The sequence below is a fragment of the Macaca thibetana genome, chromosome 14 (assembly GCF_024542745.1).
Source record: "Macaca thibetana thibetana isolate TM-01 chromosome 14, ASM2454274v1, whole genome shotgun sequence".
NCBI lineage: Eukaryota > Metazoa > Chordata > Mammalia > Primates > Cercopithecidae > Macaca > Macaca thibetana.
The window spans coordinates 17,318,473-17,341,123 of NC_065591.1; the positions used below are offsets into that span (position 1 = coordinate 17,318,473).

A 22,651-nucleotide genomic window follows, 5' to 3' on the forward strand; every position below is an offset into this window, starting at 1 on the left:
GCTCCCAAGTGATCCTGTGTCTCCTGACCCTGCTTCTTATGCTAAGTCAGCAGGAATGTCAGCATCTGAAAGCTGCATCTTAGGAGTAACTCCCTCTTGCAAAGCTGGGGTGGAGTCATGGAGAGAGCCCAGATTTTTAAGCCAAATAGATGGGAGCTCAATTCCCAGGCTTGCCATTTACTAGCTGTGTGGCTTTGGCAAGATACTAATTATTTCCACTTTTTTAATAAGGACTTCACAGGGGCTGACAGAAATTGATGATTGTTGCATTTTCCTGCTAAACCAATCTATGCTTTGTTCCTTCTGCTTCCCTCCCATCAAACCAACAGATATGGCTGGGTGCAATGGCTCACGCCTGTGATCCCAACACTTTGGAAGGCCAAGGTGGGAGGATCACTTGAGGTCAGGAGTTCAAGACCAGCCTGGCCAACATGGTGAAACCCCATCTCTACTGAAAATACAAAAACTTAGCCAGGCATGGTGGCATGCATCTGTAATCCCAGCTACTTGGGAGGCTGAGACATGAGAATCGCTTGAACTCGAGAGGCAGAGGCTGCAGTGAGCCAAGATCGTGCCACTGCACTCTAGCCTGGGCAACAGAGTGAGACCCTGTCTCGAAATGTGTATATATATGTATGTGTGTGTGTGTGTCAAACTCAGAGGTCTATAATAATTTTAATATTTTATGTGGAGGGCAGGCCCTGGCTATAAAAAGTTCTAGTTTGGTTATAACTGTTAAAATAGACTTTTTTGAACCTCTCATGTGAAAATAATCTGGAAAGTCAAGTTTAGTGGAAAGAGAAAGGGATTTCTAAATTTCAAAAAACTGTCTTTACTTATCCAGAGAATGTCCAGGTGCGGTGGCTCAAAGCATAGTCCCGGTACTTTGAGAGGCCAACGCAGGAGGATCGTTTGAGCCTAGGAATTTGAGACCAGCATGGGCAACATGGCAAGAACCTGTCTCTACAAAAAAAAAAAAAAAAACAATTGCCAGACATGGCGATGTGCACCTGTGGTCCCAGGTACTCGAGGGACCAAGGTGGGAGGATTGCTTGAGCCCTGAGCCCAGGAGGTCAAGGCTGCAGTGAGCCTGAGCCAGGTTTGCACCACCGCATTCTAGCCTGGGAACATAGCAAGACCCTGTCTTTAAAAAAACTTTTTTTTAAGAGGAAAGCTCAGAACCTGAGCACACAATTTTATTGTAACCATGGGGAGAGAAAACTGAGGATACAACAGGGAGGGCATGAAGAGGCTCTGGCTGAATATGCAGTGGAAAGAGACATTCAGCGAGGATGAAACTAGAGGCCCTGAGGACACCACCTGGGCCCCTGACAAAGATCCATCCCAGCATCCCACCCTCTTGCAGGGGAATTGGGACTCAAGGCAACAAAAAGTCAGGAAGAAATTCCAGATAAGGCTGAAAAAGATGTTGAGAACATCCAGATAGGAGCTTTGCCCCACTTCCAGCACAGCACAGGAGCAGCAGAGCTGCATCGGTGAAAGCAGAGCTGCAGTGTGCATGTGCGAGAGACCGGGAACCTCCCATGTACCCTATCCCAGGGATGCTGAGCAGCCACACAGACCATGAAACTTGAGGTCCAGACAAGGAGGCAGCCTAAAGCAGGGTCCTCAATAATGGATTGAGGACAATAATTAATTAATGATTAATTAATCCTCTGTAATGACAGAGTCCAGGGCCAGGAGCAACAAACATGGCCAAGGGGAGAGGGAGACTCATTTCATCTCCATTAGATTCAGCAATAACAGGCAACACCTGGAGACACGCAGGGTAGGATATATCAGCAAGAGCCAGTGAAAGCCACAGAATGGCCTGAAGACCAGAAGGGTTTCCACCCCACCACTATGAGAAGACACAGGCTTCCCTCTCCTCTAGCCTCCATCTTAAAAAAAAACAAAGGAAGCCGGGCACGATGGCCAACGCTTGTCATCCCAGCTACTCAGGAGGCCGAGGTGGGAGGATCACTTGAGCCCAGGAGTTCAAGACCAGCGTGGGCAACATTGCAAGACCCCATCTCAAAAAACTTTAAAAATTTGAAAAAAATCAAAGGAGGAGAGTGGATGGAGAAAACTTTCAAGACTGAGCATTTACCAAAGAGAACCTGAGTTAGCCTAAAAAACAATTGGTTTTCTTTTTTTTAACTTTTAAGTTCAGAGATCCATGTGCAATTTTGTTGTACAGGTAAACGTGTCACGGGGGTTTGTTGTACAGATTATTTCATTACCCAGGTGGGTATTAAGTCTGGTATCCACTAGTTATTTTTCCTGATCCTCTCCCTCCTCCCAACCTCCACCCTCAAGCAGGCCCTAGCATGTGTTGTTACCCTGTATGTGTCCATGTGTTCTCATCATTTAGCTCCCACTTACAAGTGAGAACGTATGGTATTTGGTTTTCTGTTCCTGTGTGAAAAACAGTTTTTAGGCCGGGCACGGTGGCTCAAGCCTGTAATCCCAGCACTTTGGGATGCCAAGACAGGCGGATCATGAGGTCAGGAGATCGAGACCATCCTGGCCTACACAGTGAAACCCCGTCTCTACTAAAAAATACAAAAAACTAGCTGGGCGAGATGGCGGGCGCCTGTAGTCCCAGCTACTCGGGAGGCTGAGGCAGGAGAATGGCGTAAACCCAGGAGGCGGAGCTTGCAGTGAGCTGAGATCCGGTCACTGCACTCCAACCTGGATGACAGAGCGAGACTCCATCTCAAAAAAAAAAAGAAGAACAGTTTTTAACCAGAAGACACTGAATCGCCTTTAAGAGACAAGTCCATGCTTTCCACAGCCCTTCGCCATCAGCAGGAAGGGGCATGAAAGCAAGATGAGATCAGCCCCAAACGATCCAGGGTGCTGTTCTGAGGGTACTCTGCTGAGCTGCAGGGCACATTTTGGAACCCGCAGCAAACTCATCTCCTAGGATTAATAGAACATCTGTCAATGCTCGACAGTGTCAAGCCCCACCCAGAGCAGGCACTCCGTGAACATCAGCTTGTCCTCCTCCTCCAAGGTTGGAATTTTATGCAATACAAGTGTTTGGCTGGAAGGCTCTTCCTGACACCCTGTAACTATACTATGGTGGAGAAGGCCTGCTCCATCCATGTATTCTTGTACTCAGGCATGCATGCATTCAGCAAACGCACTGTGTATCCAGATGCCAGGCCGTGTGCTGGCCTCTGGGTATCCAGGGATAAATGAGAAATAGCTCCTGCCCCACAGAATTGTAAAGCCACAATTACAATCCTGTGTTCCAAATGCTATGATAAAAATAGTAGCCAACATTTACTTATTACTTACTGTGTTCCAGACATTACCTTTTCTCTTAACGTTGACAACAGCTCTATGTGGGAGAGCCAGCTGGGCCCCAAGGGCATGTGTGAGATTCTATGGTAGCACAGTCTAAATAGAAAAGAGTAAGAGAAGGCTTTCTAGAGTGAGGAATGCCTAAAGCAGAGTTTGGCCAAGGAAAGGGGGAAGGATACAAGAATTTGAGCAAAAGGAAGATAATCTTGTAAGATACAATAAATCTTTCTGAGTTTCTCTTCAAAGGATTTAGCCTGTTAACTTCCTTATCCTTTGTTCTCAAACTCAACTTTCTTGTTCTTCCTTGCCCCTAGTTACCGTAAACAGCCTACCCCATTCCCGTTAGCGCTAATCAATAACTCATATCTGTTCCCTTGGTGACCTCTACCCATTGTTCCCCCAAAACTGCACGTCTCATATGCTGTACCTCTGTACCTCACATCCCTCACCCCTTCTATATTTAGGAAAATATGTACAAGTAGCCAATTGGGTCGGCTCGGATTTTGCAGTCTGACCCCAGACCATGGGGGAGTGACACTGTGTTAAGGATAAAAACTCCCTGGTCTCCTTTGTTCTCTGTGCTCTTGTGATTTTGACGGACACAAGTGACACCATTCTGCAGAAGTAAATTGCCTTGCTGAGAAAATTAAACTTTTGCCTGAGTGCCTCACGGCACTGAGTATTTATTCCTGAAGCATTTTATATCCAACAATCTCTTGTATAGAAAATCAAGTGTAAGTGGTTTATTATGGCTGAGGGTGGATTCTGAGCAGAATGTAGTAGAGGCAGGCTGGTAGTTGGGACACAGCCATGTCCCATCCACCACCCCAGGTGCCCTCCTGCCTCAGCTGGTTACTATGAAATGACTGAGATGACCCCCTCCCCATCAGAAGCAAATTCAAAGGGCAGATCCGTCTTGTTCTCTGATGCCTTCTTTCCATCTCACTGCCACCAGGACCAACAACATCACACTAGGAGGCAGAGCAGAGGGAGGCACAAACTCACCAGTCACAGTCCAGGAAAGAGGCCTTCCCAGTGGCCAAGGCCAAGCCTTCTGCCCTGAGCTACTCCCATGAGAGGGCTGGCCCCTTAGGGGAGTTTGTGCCTCAAAAGGTCCTTCCTTGTGTTGAGCCAAACCTGTCTCCCTGTCACTGTCACAGGTCCTAGGCTGACCTGTGAGGTCACATGAGGCATGTGTCTGTCCCCTCTTGCCCATGGTGGCCTTCCAAACTTTCCAAGAAAGAGCCATGCCATCTCCCTCCCTCCAAAGGTTCTGGAAGTAAGCAAGCATCCACGCCAGGTGGAGTGGATGGGATCAGTGGATTTGTTGAAAGGGCCTTCACAGATTCTTCCCGTGGAGTCTATGGCCCATGTCAGCGAACATGAAATGCCTCAGACGGACCCTCACACTGCCAAGGCTTGCAGGATCAGGGCCTACAGGTCTGGATCAGGTTATCCAAGACAACCATGACACCTGAGCATGCCATTTTGACATGACAAAATTGGTCTCATGACATGACACCTGGTCTCACACCCAAGGCTGCAGCTGTGGAAACACAGAATTCCTTAGATCCTGGATGTGTGGCCCTCGCTAAGTGGGAGACTCGAACAGGTGATCCCAACTTGGGAGGCTGAGGCAGAAGAATTGCTTGAACCCAGGAGGCAGAGGCTGCAGTGAGCCGAGATCATGCCATCACACTCCAGCCTGGGCAACAAGAGTGAAACTCCGTCCCAAAAAAAAAGAAAAAAAAAAAAGCAAGTTTCATTAGCCAGGTGTGGTGGCACACACCTGTAGTCCCGGCTACTCAGGAGGCTGAGGTGAGATGATCACTTGAACCCAGGAGTCTGAAGCTAGCGAGCCATGACGGTGCCACTGCACTGCAGCCTGCATGACAGAGTGAGGCCTCATCTCTAAAAATAAGATTTTTTAATTTTAAAAAAGAAGCACGTTTAAAAAAATTGAGCACAGAACCAACTCAAGAGGTTAGCAGCCAGGATAGTGGTTCGTTTTGCCAGGGGGTGGCTGAAAGGGGGCACCAAGGTGGCTTATGGCATGCCGGTCATATATACTTCTTTTATTTGGGTGCTGGTTATACAGGTGTGTTCATTTTTGGAAAATTCCTCACACTGCCAACCTAGGCTTAGTGCATTTTTCTGTCTGTATCACACTTCAATAGAAATATTACTCAAAGAAGTATGTTAATCTTAAAAAGAAATATGAACATGTTTGGTTCCAGTTTTGCAAAAAGATGAAAGCAAATACATGAAGATGTATGCATGTATGCATATATGGGGTGTGTGTGTGTGTGTGTGTGTGTGTGTGGGTGGGTGGGTGTAGTGTGTTTGTGAGAATTCTAAAGGTTACAGAATTATTTATAGTAAAATGTTAAGAGTGGTATTACCTATGTGGTGGGATGTATTAGCCTATATTAGTTATCTCTTTTTGTGTAACAAATTATCCCAAAACAGAGCAGTTTGAAACAGTAAACATTTATCATCTCAGATGCTTTCTGCAAGTCAAGGAGTCTGGGCAGGCTCTGGCTCGGGGTCTCCCAGGAGCTGCAGTCAAGCTGCCGGCCAAGGCTGCTGTCATCCGAAGGCTGACCTGCTTCCAGGCCCATTCATGTAGCTGTTCGCAGAAGGTTCAGAAGAAGCCCACCACGTGGGCCTCTCACAAGACTGTTCAGAACATGCCAGCTGGTTTTGGAGAGAGAGAGGCAGGGGAGGGGTCTGGAGGCAGAGAGAAAGAGCAAGAGAGAGAGAAAGAGAAACTGCACAGTTTTATCTCAGAAGTGCGATGCCATCACCTCTCTGCAATCTACCAGTCACACAGACCAACCCTGCTACAGTGGAGGAGGCGCTACACAAAAGTGTGACTACCAGGCGGGAGGATTATTGGGGACCATCTTGTTGAATGGTGACAACATAGGATTTTTTAATTTTCCTTCTTTTCCTAAATTTTTATACCATGAACATATGTAACAAATTATACGGAAAGCTGCCAGCTGCTGGCAAGGGCGCTTCCTTTGCCCTGTTGTTGGTTTTTAGCCTTCCCTTATGGACCTCCTGGTTCCTTTTCCAATCCTATGTGCTCCACTGCCCTGCCACAGCCTAGCCAAGGATTGCTTCCACAGCCCAGTTCTCTGCCGCCATCTAGTGGCATCATCCAAAACTGCTGGCCCCAACAGCGGGCCATGATTCACCTTTTGGGGTCAGGAGGCTTCACCTGCCTGCAGGAAGGTAAAGCCCAGGCTCTCATGTTGGAGGCCCCAGAGATCTGCCACATTCAGCCCCAAATACAGCTGTGAAACCCCAGAAGGGATGGGATGGCTATCAGAACTTGGAAGCTTGGCCAGGCGCCGTGGCTCACGCCTGTAATCCCAGCACTTTGGGAGGCCAAGGTGGGTGGATCTCCTGAGGTCAGGAGTTTGAGACCAGACTGGCCAACATAGTGAAACCCCATCTCTACAAATAAAAAAAAAAAAAAAAAAAAAAAAAATTAGCCGGGAGTGGTAGTAGGCGCCTGTAATCCCAGCTACTCGGGAGGCTGAGGTAGGAGGATCACTTGAACCCAGGAGGCAGAGGTTGCAGTGAGCCGAGATCACACCAGCCTGGGCAACAAGAGCAAAACTCTGGCTCAAAATAAATAAATAAATAAAAATTTAAAATGAACTCTTGGGAGCCTAAATCTTCTCTATTCTTTCTGCCTACTCCCTCCGCTCTCCAGATACCAAAGAGGCCCTGGACTCTTGCAGACCACGCTCAGCCAGGAACAAAGAGGTAGCCCCTTGTTTTCTACAGCTTTACAGCTCGGAATCTAACGTCCGAAACCTGAGCTTTCATTTTTAACAAAGTCCCAGCAACAGGGGGTGCTCCAAAAACAGCCTGGGGTTCACACTCAGCTTAAAGAATTTTGTAACCTGACTAGTAAATTTTAAAATATACTGTAGCCTCATTTTTTTTTTTTTTTTTTTTTGAGGCAAGGAGGGATAAGTGCTAAGTTTTAAACTAGTTACTCTTAAATAAGTACTCCATATTCATTGGGAGAAATTAGAAACTATAAACAGGTGAAAATTTTAAAAAAATCCACTCCTAATCCCACTATTATATTATTCTAGAGTTGTGTTTCTTTTCTTCTATACACTTATTTCTTAATGGGATTGTTCTCTGCTTATAGTTCTATTAATTGTTTTTCTCACTTAAGCTTTACACTTTATAAGACCACAGGTGATCATCTGGTTTTTCTTTCCCATGATATCTCAGTTCCTAGGCTATACCTGGGTAAGGCAGTTTTTATCAAACTAAGTGCTAGGGGCAGAGAATGTTGTGCTATTTTGCAGGGTAGCCTCGTTTGGTTATTTTTTTTTTTTAGTATGTGGATAACAGGTCCACAATACAGTGTCTCCCTGCCTCCTCTAAACCACCAGTCTGGGCAGAAAAGTTCTGGGACAACTTTGGTCTCAATCAAAACAGGAAGATGATGGATACTTTATCCCCAGCCCAAGCGCTGTCCCTAAGCAGAAAACCCAGGAGAGCTAACGATACCATACTCTTTAGTGGAGGCCTCTAGAACACAGATATAGGTAAAATTTGTTGTTTTCTTTCACATGATAGATACCTCCAGGTTATGTTTATAATTGCTTGTGTTAAGAAATAGACTTTTAAAATTATTATTATTACTTTTTTCCCTCTGTCATCCAGGCTGGAGTGTAGTGGCATGATCTCAGCTCACTGCAACCTCTACCTCCCGGGTTCAAGCAATTCTCCTGCCTCAGCCTGCTGAGTAGCTGGGATTACAGGCGCCCCCCACCATGCCTGGCTAATTTTTGTATTTTTAGTAGAGACAGGGTTTCGCCGTGTCAGCCAGGCTGGTCTGGAACTCCTGACCTTAGGTGATCTGCCTGCCTCAGCCTCCAAAGTGCTGAGATTACAGGTGTGAGCCACTGCAGCCAGTCTGTTATTTAATGTTGACAATACGTACACCTGTGTATGTGCACACATACACACACACACAGTGTTTAAAAGGTGAGACAGTTTCAGCCAACCACACAGACAGTCCTAGAGCACATTCACCTTCCACAGTTATCAGCCTCAACTCACCTCACTCACCCCCACCCACATGCTCCACAGATTCCCATCACCTGAAGCCTGGCCATTCTCCAAGCAAAGCCTGTAGTCTCCTGCCCTGTACCTGCCCCGCTTTATCTCAACACTAAAAGTCACCCACTCATAATTCTCTGGGCCCGTTACCTCTTCCTTTAAACCTCCTCTAGTAGTTCCTGGCATTCATTTGGCATCTGCATCTCCCAGGCCCCAGCCGCTCCCTTGAGGCTCTCCTCAAGGGCGGGACTTCATCTCCATTCCACTCTGTCTCTGGCAGGCCCATGAGGTGTGCACTGCTGCTGTCCAAACTGTCTCGCTCTCATCTTCCCCCAAAGCAGGGGTTGTTTGGAGGGCGTGTTGCAGAAGATCCTTCATCCTGACAGGGTATAACTGCACTGCCTGCGTGAGACTGATGAGTTGGTGCATCAGGACAGGAAATGCCATTTTTCTTCACGTTTTCATCCTCTAACATGCTCAAGATTTGACTTACATGTACTGCTTGTCTGTCTCCCTTTATCAGCATGTAAACTCCATGAAGGCAGAGATTTTTGTCTGTCTTGTTCACCACTGAACCCTCAGCCACTGAGGTACAGTGCCTGGTAAAGGATAGGAACTCAGTAAATCACAATTGAATGAATGCATGAATTTGTCTCACAAAAGAGATCTCACAACAAAATCCTCTTAGTCTGGTTTTTTTTCTGTTTTGTTTTTTTTTTTTCCCAAGACAGAGTCTCGCTCTGCTGGCCAGGCTGCAGTGGTGCGATCTCAGTTCACTGCAACCTCCACCTCCCGGGTTCAAGCAATTCTCCTGCCTCAGCCTGCCAAGTAGCTGGGATTAGAGGCGCCCTAATTTTTGTATTTCTACTAGAAACGGGGTTTCACCCTGTTGGCCAGGCTGGTCTCAAACTCCTGACCTCAAGTGATCCACCCAGCTCAGCCTCCCAAAGTCCTGGGATTACAGGCATGAGCCACCGCACCTGGCACTCTTAGTCTGTTTGAGAGTTTGCATCCGCATATGAGAGAGACAGGGATGAAATTAGAACTACCCTAATTGCCACAGTATCCCAGCAATTCTAGGCTTCCTTGCATCCACCAATGAAAGCCCTCTAAAAATCCCAGGGGACCTGCATATCCCCCCCCCACCAACTGGGTATCCATCCACCTGCAGACTTATACCTCCAACCTTCTGGGAACACACATAATCTTAAGATGCACAACCACTTTTTCCAAGCCTCCTCTTCACTAAATTGCCCTGAATATGTGTTACAGGCTGAATTAGGTCCCCTCCAAAACTCATATGGTCAAGTCCCAACCCCCAGTACAACAGAATTTGACTACATTTGAAGAGAATGTCTTTGAAGAGGTAATTAAGGTAAAATTAGGTAAATAGGGTGAGCCCTGATCCAGTATGATTTGTGCCCTTATAAGGAGATTGGCCGGGAGCGGTGGCTCACGCCTGTAATCCCAGCACTTTGGGAGGACAAGGCAGGCGGATCACGAGGTCAGGAGTTCGACACCAGCCTGACCAACATGGTGAAACCCCACCTCTATTAAAAATACAAAAAAATTAGCTGAGCGTGGTGATGGGCACCCATAGTCCCAGCTACTCGGGAGGCTGAGGCGGGAGAATCGCTTGAGCCCAGGAGGCAGAGGTTGCAGTGAGCTGAGATCGTGCCACTGCACTCCAGCCTGGACAACAGAACAAGACTCCATCTCAAAAAAAAAAAAAAAAAAGGAGGAGATTAGGACACAGACATGCAGAGGGAAGACCATGTGAAGGCACGGGGAGAAGACAGCCATCTGTAAGCCAAAAAGAGAGGCCCCTGGAGGGTGGGGCAGGAGAATCGCTTGAACCCGGGAGGCGGAGGTTGCAGTGAGCCAAGATCATGACTCTGCACTCACTCTGGGCAACAGAGTGAGACTCTGTCTCCAAAAAAAAAAAAAAAAAAAAAAAAAAAAAAAGGCCTCATAGGAGACCAACCCTACCCACACCTGGATCTCAGCCACCAAAATTGTAGGAAGAAAATCTCTGTTGTTTAAACTACCAGTTGGTGGTACTTGTTCCAACAGCCCTAGAAAACTAAAACAATCTGGAAATCCCAAAGAGAAATGTTTTTGTTAAGGATGCCCAAGTAAAATGCAGGCCAGTAAACTGCTTGGTACATTGTAAGAAGGAAAAAAAAAAAAAGAAGAAGAAAGAAAGAAGCAAAGGCATAATGCATTGACTTTTTTTATATTTGGTATTTGTAAGTCTTTAAAAAAATGTTTTCAGGCCATTTTTTCCTTAAAAAAAAAAAAGCAACCAACAGCAATACTCTGTACAAGTATAACAAACATTAGAAATATGCATCATTCCAAAATAGTTACAAGAAAATTACAGTTTAGAGTCCACATCAACACATCCTATTCATATGTGCCCCCAAGGGAGAAAAAGCTACAGTATGTTAAACACACAGCTGCTACACAGTAGTCTGCAAACCCAGAACTTAAGACTTTTGAGGCAAATCAACCACAGTCACCGAGGCTTGTTTAGCTCAGTAAGTACAATCAAGCATTTCAAGAGAACCAGGCTTTTTCATCCCAGATGAAAAACAAACGCGATCCGCTGCAACGCTGACCCCGCCCCTCCATCCCTAACCCCAGGGAGCCTCTGACTCAAGAAAGCACAAATCCAGTGGAGTCAATTCGGCGGAACTCTGGCTGGAGGTCACAGTATGGCCGCGGTGGGCAGACACCAAATGTCATTTCCTGCTGGTGCCGAGATCATCACTAGATTCGACTTCGGAGGCAAGAAGTGGTGGTTTCCGGGAGATGCTATCAATGGCCCGAATCCCCCAAACGAGCCGGCCACCCATCTTTGGCCCTTCCATTGACACCGAAACCCACACCAGCTGCTTTTCTGTATGCAACTGTCAAAGACTGAGCAGGGGTGCTCACACCATCCCCCCGATTCCATTGGACTCTTCCAATTTGAGCTCATTGTTCCTGGGAGGGGTTGAGGCAGCTCGGAGGCACCCTCCTCTTGCCTCTGACCAACCCCCAGCCTGTGTGTCCTTTATAGTTACACATGAATCTTCCCTTTTCAAGCACTGTGCTATAAATACCCTTACCACCCCCACTGGCCCTGTCCCCAGCCCTTTTCAGGATGCAGAGAAGCATCGTGACCTTCGTGTGACCTGCCCATTTGGAATCCCAGACCGCTCCACCGCAAGAGTTCCTCCCGTGATCGCTGGGGCCGCTTGCCCATTTCCCAAGCCCACACCAGGCGGAAGGAAAGAGGGTTACTGTGTTTTGCATTTTTATACAATGTGTTTACAATTATGTTGCTTTAATCTTTTAAAGGATTTAATCTTTTAAAGGATTTTTTAGCAACAAGTCCCTTCCTCTGACTTCCCGGTGGCAGTGATGTGGGCAGAGCAGAGCTCAGGAGCTACCTGGGATTTGCCAGCCATCACAATGGTTTCAGACACATTGGAGGGGAGAGGACCACAGCCCACAGAACTGCTGCCTGAACAGGGACCTATGAATGAAGTACCGACTGCTCCGAGATCTGCATGAGTTGGAGGCAGGCCGGTGTGAAGGTGTGGGAGGAATCTGCCCACGCCCAGCTTCATGCAACGCCCAGAGGACAGCGTGGCTTCCCTGATTCACACCTACTGAGCCAAGGCCCCCTCTGAAGTTAGGTCAAGAGGGCCCGCCCTAGCCTAGCTAACTCATTCCTTTGAGGACCTGATACTCAATGAACTGCTTACTACCAAAAAAAAAAATGCAAAGGATTCAGCAAAAAGTGCAATTTCCATTTGAGAAGTAAGATTCTTCCCAAAACACGACACCATCTTTTCATCCTTTCAGTACCTCAAAGGGAAAGGGAAATAAAAGGCATACAGCACTAACCCTCTGAACTACAGCCAGGGCGTTAAAAAGTGCGGTTCAACCTTTAGAACCCTAAGAGACCCATTAACACGTCCAGTCAGTTATCAAAGTGCCAGTGAGGTGAGGGGCGTGGCAGAGTCAGGAGGGACCAGGAGGCTGGAAGAGCCCGCTCCCATTCTCAACAGAACACACCCGTCCTGTTGACAGCAGGACGCATTACTGTGGAAACAGCCACAGGACTCCAGGGACTTGGTTATTCCTTCATAAAACCTTGTCAACTTCATTGCCTATTGGAGGTTAAACTCAAAACTTCTTCAAAATATAACCTGAGCCACAATATAAAATAAAAAAGAAGACAAAAATCTTTTCATGTTAATGCCTTAAGAAGTTTACAGATTATGTACCAATAAAATAAATCCACATAAATTCTGAAATTCTTGGTGGACACACACCTGAAGCAAAAAAAAAAAAAAAAATTAATCTACATTTTAAAAATCAAAGTAATTACAGCAGCAGTATAGTGAAAAGAGGTTTTAAAAATAATAATTACATCTTTGATACAAATTCAAACTTTGTACACCTCAATTCATAGGAATGACTGTTTTTGAGAGCTTAGTATATATATATATACACAGTAGATTCCGATATGTGTCACGGCAGAGAGAGACAAAAGCCAGTGGACTTCGGGGAAGGAGGGATTAATCTGATGCTGAATTCACGCTGAAGTGTTCACAGATTGCCACGCTTCTGAACATACACACACACATACACACGGACACAGACACTTAAAATGCCAACCTGAGTAAAACGTTACTAAAAACCTAGAACATCATGAATCACTAAGTCACATATTGCACCTTTAAATAATCCTTCATACCAAATACAGACATGAGAAAAAGGATAATACAGGGACAGGAAAAGGATTTCTGTCACTGTAGGATTCCTCTGCTTCTCCCATTCCCACCCACAGAAATTCTCAAGGTGATATTTGAGTTGCCATTCTCACCCAACCAATGGGCTCAAAATGTTGCCAACAGAAGAGTCTTTGGAGAAAACTGGGAGGGAAAAAGGAAGAAAAAATGGAGCACAAATGTACAGGGGGCAGGGGACGTGGGGTCAGGGCAAAGAGGCCTCCCCTGATCAAATGAGAACAGAAATGTTACGGAGGAGGCAAACCTCTGATGCTAAACTACTGTTTAAATATTCCGTATATTCCAATTATGAGATTCAGTACAAAAATATAGATCTCTACTGAGTTTTGCCTGTGGAAGCATAATTCAGAAAAGGCACATGTTCAAATAGAAAACCCATTCGGAAGAGGCGCCACGTACCCCTCCCTGCGCAACCATCATCCACAATTAGGTATTTTCCATCGGCTAGATTCCAAGATACAGTAGGTAAAAATAGACCTCTGATACTTAAAATATATTCAACCCAACACAATCCTGGCTTTAGCATGTGAACCATATAAAATAGTCTTTTTTAAAAAAGAAATTGTTTTGGAAAAAAAATCATAGCTCCCTTTTCCTGGTTTTCCACAATCCTCAAGGGGGGAAAAAAAAAAAAAAAAGAAAAGTGACCTCATCCCATTGGTCATCAGGAATGCAGGTGATTTGCTCCCCACCCATCCACAGCCCCCGACAGCCCCAATTTGTCATCTGTCACATGCAGCTTCATGCCCTCAAAATTAGTTCTCACAAAACAGAACAAAGAATTAAGATATTAGACATATAAAAACATGTCGACATCGGGGCCTGTGCCTTCGCTGTGGGTGCGACGGTCTGGTTCACTCCAGAAAGGTTTCTCCTTTGGAATTAGGCGATGTAACCATTGGTCTTTCCGAATGTGGTCACGGGTGCCAGGTTTTCATAGATTGTCATTGCAGTTGTGTTCTGGTAGATGAGATCTACTTTGGAGTCTTTCTGGGATCTGACAATATCCAAAACACACTGATTGAGGAAAACATACTGGTCCTGATAGAAAAAGGAAAGAGAGAGACAGAAAATGAACACGGGTCCCAGAAATGAGCACCCAAAATTATTTTCAAACAGGTAATTCCCCGGCCCCACTCCCAAACCCCATCCACCCAACAGCAAACGGTTCAGGTGAACGTGTTTCGAGACGTAACAGCACTGCAGTGAAATCTGAAATCACAGAAGCAAGATGTCCATCGTCGAAGATTCTCAACCAGAAGAGCACACACCACACCTCCCCTCCCCAAGGAGAAATGCCACAGTCTCGGGGAAGGGCAACGAAAGGAGGAAATGTAGAGGAAAGAAGGCACACACACATTCGAACAATCAAATGTCCAACAAGATGGCCTTGGCTAGTGAGGCCGTGCAGGGTAAGAATCAACTGTTATGCCCAACCGAGAAGCGAGGTTAAAAGGAGATGATCAGGTGGAGCTGGACGAGGACTACCCTTCAGGCAAGTATATCAGAATCTCCGGGTAGTGATGAAAAAAAGGGGAAATGGGGGTATAAGCTGACAGAGAAAAATATCCATGATACTGTAAGAGGAGGAAAAAAAACACAGAGAAGCAACATATATAAAACAGGATCTGGCCAGGCGTGGTGGCTCATGCCCGTAATCCCAGCACTTTGGGAGGCCGAGGCAGGTAGATCGGCTCAGGTTAGGAGTTCGAGATCAGCCTGGGCAACATGGTGAAATCCCGTCTCTACTAAAAATACAAAAATTTGCTGGGCATGGTGGTACATGCCTGTAATCCCAGCTACTCAGGAGGCTGAGGCACGAGAATCGCTGGAACCCAGGAGGTGGAGGTTACAGTGAGCCGAGATGGTGCCACTGCACTCCAGCCTGGGTGACAGAGCGAGACTCCATCTCAAAAAAAAAAAAAAAAAAAAAAAAAAAACCGGATCCAATTTTTTCAAAGTACTCTGTGTGTGTGTGTGTGTGTATGTGTTTACAGATGTACATAAAGAGTCTTATAAAGATGGACACCAAACTATAAACATTGGCTACCTCCAGGAAGCAGGACTGGGAAAGGAAAAGTAAGAGAAAAATATATTGAGGCCGAGCACAGTGGCTCACGCCTATAATCCCAGCACTTTGGGAGGCCGAGGAAGGCGGATCACGAGGTCAGGAGATCAAGACCAGCCTGGCCAACATGGTGAAACCCCGTCTCTACTAAAATACAAAAAAAATTAGCCAGGTGTGGTGGCACGTGCCTGTAGTCCCAGCCACTTGGGAGGTTAAAGCAGGGGAATCGCTTGAACCCACGAGGCAGAGGTTGCAGTGAGCCAAGATCACACCACTGCACTCCAGCCCAGTGACAGAGCAAGAATCCGTCTCAAAAATAAAAATAAAAAGAGAGAGAGAGAGAGAGAGAAATATATTGTCAAATGCTTTCATATGAATAAGTATTGTTTTGAAAATATAAAAAAGATTAGACTCTAGTAGCAGGGATAAGAGTTCTGTGTTTCTCAAAAAAGGATAAAAGATTGAGAAATACTACTTTATATAATCATAGCAGAAAAAAGACAATCTCTCCTTTGACCAACACAGGAGGTGAATTTCACTCTTTCCACAACAACCATCAAGCTCACCCCAGAGCACACAATGTACCCAGGCATATAGAACATTCCCTGCTAGACTCAAAAACACAGCATATATTCATAGAGTTCTAAATCGGTACAGGACGATAGCCTGATACAAAATTAATATTCTGCTCTCATCCTGGTCAAGGAACATTCACCCCTTTGAGGAAAGCAACTTTGCAATATGTTCTCTGTTGAAAACATGCCTCAAAAACACTGCTTCTCAGTAACATTTTGGGTAAAACCAAATCCAACAGTAGTACAGAAATTATACCGTAGATATTAAGCATTCCTTTTCTTTACTGGTCAGCCACCCTTCTGTAGCTATGATAATTAATATTCTTTAAAATGTATAAGTCTGAGTGAGGATAAATTGCTGTATTAACATTTAAGTGGCATTATATGTCACATCATTAATGTTTGATGAGTTTGTTTCATTAGCTTATTTTAAAGATGGTCAGACCTTCTTAGAAACAAAGAATGGAAAATACCAGTTTTATGATTTTAAAACCCAGAAGCCAAAGTTCAAAGATGTCCCAAGATTATTTAATGAGTCAGAGGCAGCAAGGTAAAGAATCCTGACACCATCTCAGATTGTAGTTCCATTACTGACATCAGTACTACTATGTCACTTGTACTGGGTAACTTAATTCCGAGTCAGCTTAGAGTCTGCAAAGAAATCCAATGTTAGTTCACAGCCAAGAGCCAGAAAGATCTGGAAGGGTGACATATTTTAACACGAGTGCATGATACAATGCAACCTTTTAAAAATGGAGGGGAAGGGCCAGGCGCAGTGGCTCACGCCTGTAATTCCAGCACTTCGGGAGGCTAAGGCAGGCAGATCACTTGAGGTCAGGAGTTCGAGACCACCCTGGCCAACATGGAGAAACCCCATCTCTACTAAAAATACAAAAATATAGCTGGGCATGGTGTGCGTGCCTGAAATCCCAGCTACTTGGGAGGCGGAGGCAGGAGAATCGCTTGAACCCAGGAGGCAGAGGTTGCAGTGAGACGAGATCACGTCACTGCACTCCAGCCTGGGCGACAGAGCGAGACTCCATCTCAAAACCAAAAAAGAGGGGAAGGGTGGAATGCCAAATACAGATCTTGACCTCACCTCTGTCTGCACCATTAAAGGCCTATGCATTCGAAGGTCATACACAATCCCATATACATCCACGGTGTTCTCATTCTCTATCTGGTAGATGAGACGATCAATGGCAATGAAAGTGCCCGTCCTTCCGACCCCAGCACTGAGAGAAAAGAGAAATAAGCCTATTACAGTGGGTTTCCTCAACTGCAAGCCTCTTAGAGTTCCTCATTTGTACATACGTCTTGCTTTCCTTCACTGTCACACTTTGAGGGCAATGTGCAGGATCAATACACATTTGCTCAGTTGAAGCCTCAGCAAGTCAGACAGCACTAGCTTGGGACTGGGGCCTAAGTCCCAAACTCACATTTGAGTCAAATGCCACATATACAACCCCTTGCTCGAGCTTCTTCAATCTCAGTCCCATTCAAGTTGCCACCATAACCTAGGATGGCATGTTTCATCTATTTATTCCCCACTGGGCAACGGAGCCCCTCCTGTCTTCTGTCCTAAATTAATTCCTTTAGCTTCAAAACTAACTTCTTGTTAGGCGCTGGCAAACTTTTTCAGTAAAGGGCCAGAGAGTAAACATCTTAAGCTCTGCAAACCTCTTTCTGCCGTTGTAGCAGAAAAGCAACCATAAACAATATACAAATAAATGGGCATGCTGTGTTCCTAGAAAATGTTGTTTACAAAAACAGCAGCTGACCAGATTTGATCCATGGGTTACAGTTTGCCAACCCCTGTTTTGGAAGTTCAGGGTTTAGGGAGTAATTCCATGGTTGCTTATCCAAACCCTTTCCTGAATTCGTAAATGCCTATTACATTCCCTCTTAGGCTTTGCTTATGTAAAGTGCTGATAAATATATAATAACATTGGAAATCTGTCACACATGACGTGCCATCTGCATACCTGCAATGCACCAGAATCGGCGATTCGGGAGGACTCTGCTTCATGTAGTCACGAACGAGGTACCGGAAGTTGATGAGCAGGTCAGTGGTGTCCGGAACACCGTGGTCTGGCCAGGAGGTGAAATGGAACTGTCTCAGAGGGTGACTCTCACTTGTCTGGATCTAAAAGCCCAGAAAATGAGTTAGATCCAGACAGAAAGGCCGCCTAACAACATCAAAAAGGCAGGGGAAATCAAGCACAGCCTGAGTAGTAACCGGGAGTTGTAATGACTAAAAATGAAACTTCACATTTGCACGCAGCTGATAAAGTGCTTGCTCATCAAACCCTCACAATATGCCCAAGAAGGAGAGTTTATTATCCCCGTTTAAAGATAAGGCAGCAGCGATTCATAGAAGTGAAGTCATTTCCCTGACACTGATTTTAGATGCAACGGAAGTCCCTTATCCTCCAGTTCTGCGTTCAGATCCTTCCCTTCCTGACACAGCTGCCTGTCAATAATGAACTCACCTCCTTAGAACTTCATGAGCCCCATCCCCGAGCCCCCCTGGGAATGCCACTGACCATAAAACCAAAAATAATTTACTCAAATACACCATGATAATCAGTGCCTTCTGGGCAAGAATGGCCTCATAATTCACTATGCCCCCTAGAGAAGCGAATAAAGTGACAGGTCACTGGCAAGCACCATGCAAGTATTTAGAATTGGAGAGAGCTGAGAAAGGACTCCCCCAAAAAACCATCCATTTCAACATCTGAAAGACAATAGAGCTCATTATTACACAGACTGGTTCCCTACCTCACTCCAAAGCATATACCTTGAAGCCCAGAAGCCCACCACAGCTGGGGCGGGTCCTGTCCCTGACTCAGCTGTACTCGTTATGCCCATACCAGGGAATGACCATACCCATGTGACCTACATCCGCGCTGCAGGCATTTCCATCTCCTTTATGACAGGTGCCCTTTGACACTCATTTTTTTCAAATGTATATTCATGATAAGAACAATAAATCTGCAGTATTCAAATTTTGGAAAACAGCAGGAAACAAAGATAGAGTGAGGGGAGAGGTGCTAGAAGACCTCATCACAGATAAAGTTAACATTCACAAATGTAACCAGAAGTACTGATCCGAAGTCAGAAACCAGCTGTGAGAGATGGAGGTGGGGGAAGGGGAAGAAAAAAGGAGGGAGAGGGAGAGGGGAGGGGAAAGGGAGTGGGAGTGGGGAAGGGGAGAAGGAGGGGGAGAGGAAGAGGGGGAAGTGCGGAGGGTTATACTTAGCATTATCTTCGTGGAGGGCCGAAGGGGCTCGGGTTAGGGGTGGTAGTCAAAGGAAACCATTAGCTCTGTAATGTTCTCAGTTTTCTAAAGGAAAATGTATTCATGCATTTTGTATAATTAAAAAATAACATGGTACTAAATGCCATATGGTGTCCTGGATCAGCTCCTGGAACAAAAGAAGGCTTTAGTGGAAAAACATGAAATCGGAATAAAGTCTGGAGTTTAGTTAATAAAAAATAATCATCATAGTAATAGCAATTTTAAAAAATGATGTGGACGACTCCACCCAAAATGCCCCTCCACAAAGGTAAGCCCCAAGCAGCGGAGGCAACCAAGGAGAAGCCAGTCCGTTCAAATGAGCAAAATCTATAGAAATAAGCATGAGAGGCCGAGCACGGTGACTCACGCCTGTAATCCTAACACTCTGGGAGGCCGAGGCAGGCAGATCACAAGGTCAGGAGTTCAAGACCAGCCTGGCCAATATGGTGAAACCCCGTCTCTACTAAGAATTCAAAAAAAAATTAGCTGGGTGTGGTGGCAGGTGCCTGTAGTCCCAGCTACGCAGGAGGCTGAGGCAGGGGAATTATTTGGACCCGGGAGGCGGAGTTTGTAGTGAGCTGAGATCACGCTACTGCACTCCAGCCTGGATGACAGAGCGAGACTCTGGAAGGGGAAGGGGAAGGGGAGGGGGAGGGGGAGGGGGAGGGGAGGGGGAGGGGGAGGGGGAGGGGGGAGGGGGAGGGGGGGGGGAGGGGAGGGGGAGGGGGAGGGGAGGGGGGAGGGGGAGGGGGGAGGGGAGGGGGGGAGGGGAGGGGGAGGGGGGGGGGGGGGAGGGGGAGGGGAGGGGGGGAGGGGGGAGGGGGAGGGGGAGGGGGGAGGGGGAGGGGGGGGGGAGGGGGGGGGGAGGGGGAGGGGGAGGGGGGGGGGGGAGGGGGGGAGGGGGGGGGGAGGGGGGAGGGGGGGGGAGGGGGAGGGGGGAGGGGAGGGGGAGGGGGAGGGGAGGGGGGGGGGGGGGGGAGGGGGGAGGGGAGGGGAGGGGAGGGGAGGGGGAGGGAAGGAATAAGCACGACATTTTTCTACTACTGTGAGCTGCATTATTTAGGTGGCCAGATCAGTGAATGGTAACAGCTTTGATGGCATCTCCAGAGGAGGAACTGAAATATTGAGGCCAGACCCTTTGAGACACAGCAATTAGTAAAGAATTAGTACTTAATATACTATACTTTATCCATGACTTATGGAATCTTCAAGAATAATCTCATAAACTAGACCCTAACCCATCAACCCCAAAACGCACCCAAAATATTCAAGATTCAACTCCAATGAATCTACTTTCCAGCTTTCCTTTTATGCACTACTCATAATATGCATAAATTTTCATCTCCTAGAATGTTTCTCTTACATTACATCCTACCATGTCCCCATGGTAATTATATAGTCTACCCATCCATTATTTTTCTTTTTTTTTCTTTCTTCTTTTATTTATTTATTTATTTTTTTTTTTTTTTGAGACAAGGTCTTGCTTTGTCACCCAGGCTGGAGCACAGCGGGCACAATCACTGCAGCCTCGACCTCCTGGGCTCAAGCCATCCTCCTACCTCAGCCTTCCGAGTAGCTGGGACTACAGGTGTATGCCAGCACACCTGACTAATTTTCGGGTTTTGTTTTGCTTTGTTTTTGTAGAGACGGGGTTTCAGCATGTTGCCCAAGCTGGTCTCCAACCTGAGCTCAAGCGATCCTCCCACCTCAGCCTCACAGGCATGAACCAGCACGCCTGGCCCATCATTTCTAATAGCTGAATAATGATATTATAAGCAGGCGAGTCATAGTTGAGTTATCCATTCTACAAAAGCTAGATGTCTGCATGGTTTCCAGAGTTTTTCTCTATTATAAATAATGCTGAGACTCGTCTTTCTGAATAAGCCTTTTGTTGCATTTCAGATTATTTCCTTAGGATAGTCTCAGACTTCGAGCCAGCAAATCAAAGAGAACAGACATTTTTAGGCCTGTGATATAAACAGCAAAGAGTTACGCCAATGCACACACCCATCAACAGATACCAACGCTGCTTCATAGCACTGCCTCTATTTTCAAAGCATCCTTGTAAAAGGAAAAAGGCACATAAACTTGACTTCCTGGAATGCCTGCACAATTTAATTGGATTGGCTTTTGTAAATTTTGAGGGGAAGGGAGGCCATGTGCATAAGCCCTGGAATCCTATTAATGTAACTGTTATCAATTACTCCTAAGAGCAAGTAGCCGCTCCTGATGCCATATTTCTAACCAAATAATCCAAAAGGCTACGGTTTGTTCTATAAAATCTATGAGCAAGTCACCTGGAAGTGGAAAGAAAGGAAAGAGCTCCTGATGCAGAGCCATGCTCTTAAGATTCATTTTATTCAGCAATAACTTAGGAAATTCCCAAGAAAGTAAATTTCCCAGAAAAGTCAAGGGGTTGCCTTGGAGTATACATGCATATGGATTGTTCTGTTCTGAAAGGAAGGAAGCAAAACATTTCTCACTGCATAGGAAAACATATGAGTTAATATCAACCTAAAACATATCACCCCCAAATTAACATATAGTAATTACATGAGCTCGACTGATCCTGACTTCTTACTTACATTTTTCACTGTGAAATCTCTGATGGTCCATTCCGGGAGAACAATTTCTGATGTCATTGCCACAGTTATGTCTCCATAGTCCTGAGCCTGCTTGGAGGGCCAATACTCCTCACATTTGGTCTAGAACAAAATTGCATTTTTATAAGAAGACTCAGATCGTGCCATCTGCCATCACTAAAACCTCACAAGGGAGACTAGCTATTGAAAACTGGCATCAGAGACGGAATCAGACCTTCTAGTTGGGTTTTGTTTGACTCTTCGAATTGTTTTATTTTTTAGAGACAGGGTCTCACTATGCTGCCCAGGCTGGAGTGCAGTGGCTATTCACAAATGAGATCATGGCACACTACTGCCTCCAATTCCTGCACTCAAGCAATCCTCATGCCTCAGCCTCCCGAGTAGCTGGGTCTATGGGCACACCACAGCGCCTGTCAGAATTGTTTTTCTTATTTTAATTTACAATTCTTGCTAACTCTTAAAATTCCTCATAAAAATCCAGACTTATTTTCTCTTTAAAAATCAGATCTGCCTACACCAGGCCCAGCTTTCAGCATGAAAACTGATTTAGAGCAGAGCAGCAGCTGGTCCTTGACCTGGGACACCGTCCCTATCCAGCTCCCTGTGCCCCTAGAGTCGCCACTCCACAACTGTTCACTGACCTCATCCTCTCCCATAACCCCAGACAGCTGGAAGAAATGAGGACTTTTTCCCAAGGCTTTCAGATATACATTGCTTGCAATACAAATACACACACCAATAAAGAAAATCAAATTAAATCATTCTGGGGTCTTTGATTTCTATAAAGTTGGTGGACAGATGTGAACAGAAATAACCAGGAAACGCCTGCTCTCCAAGAATATCTGAATCCCCATTTGGCAAAAGACGACACACAGACACACACG

The 22,651-nt window shown here is 45.9% G+C and overlaps 1 protein-coding gene across 1 annotated transcript in view; it reads right to left on the bottom strand.

Moving 5' to 3' along the window:
• Nucleotides 1-11,742: 11,742 nt before the first annotated feature.
• The window catches only part of PTPRJ (protein tyrosine phosphatase receptor type J), a 189,641-nt gene continuing 178,732 nt past the window's right edge, over nucleotides 11,743-22,651 (bottom strand). The window contains exons 22-25 of the mRNA XM_050758882.1: nucleotides 21,750-21,869; nucleotides 17,849-18,009; nucleotides 16,963-17,098; nucleotides 11,743-14,261 (exon numbers count right to left, since the gene is read on the bottom strand). Coding sequence (XP_050614839.1) covers nucleotides 14,103-14,261; nucleotides 16,963-17,098; nucleotides 17,849-18,009; nucleotides 21,750-21,869 — 576 coding nt within the window. The 3' untranslated portion in view covers nucleotides 11,743-14,102. The remainder of the gene's footprint in view (nucleotides 14,262-16,962; nucleotides 17,099-17,848; nucleotides 18,010-21,749; nucleotides 21,870-22,651) is intronic.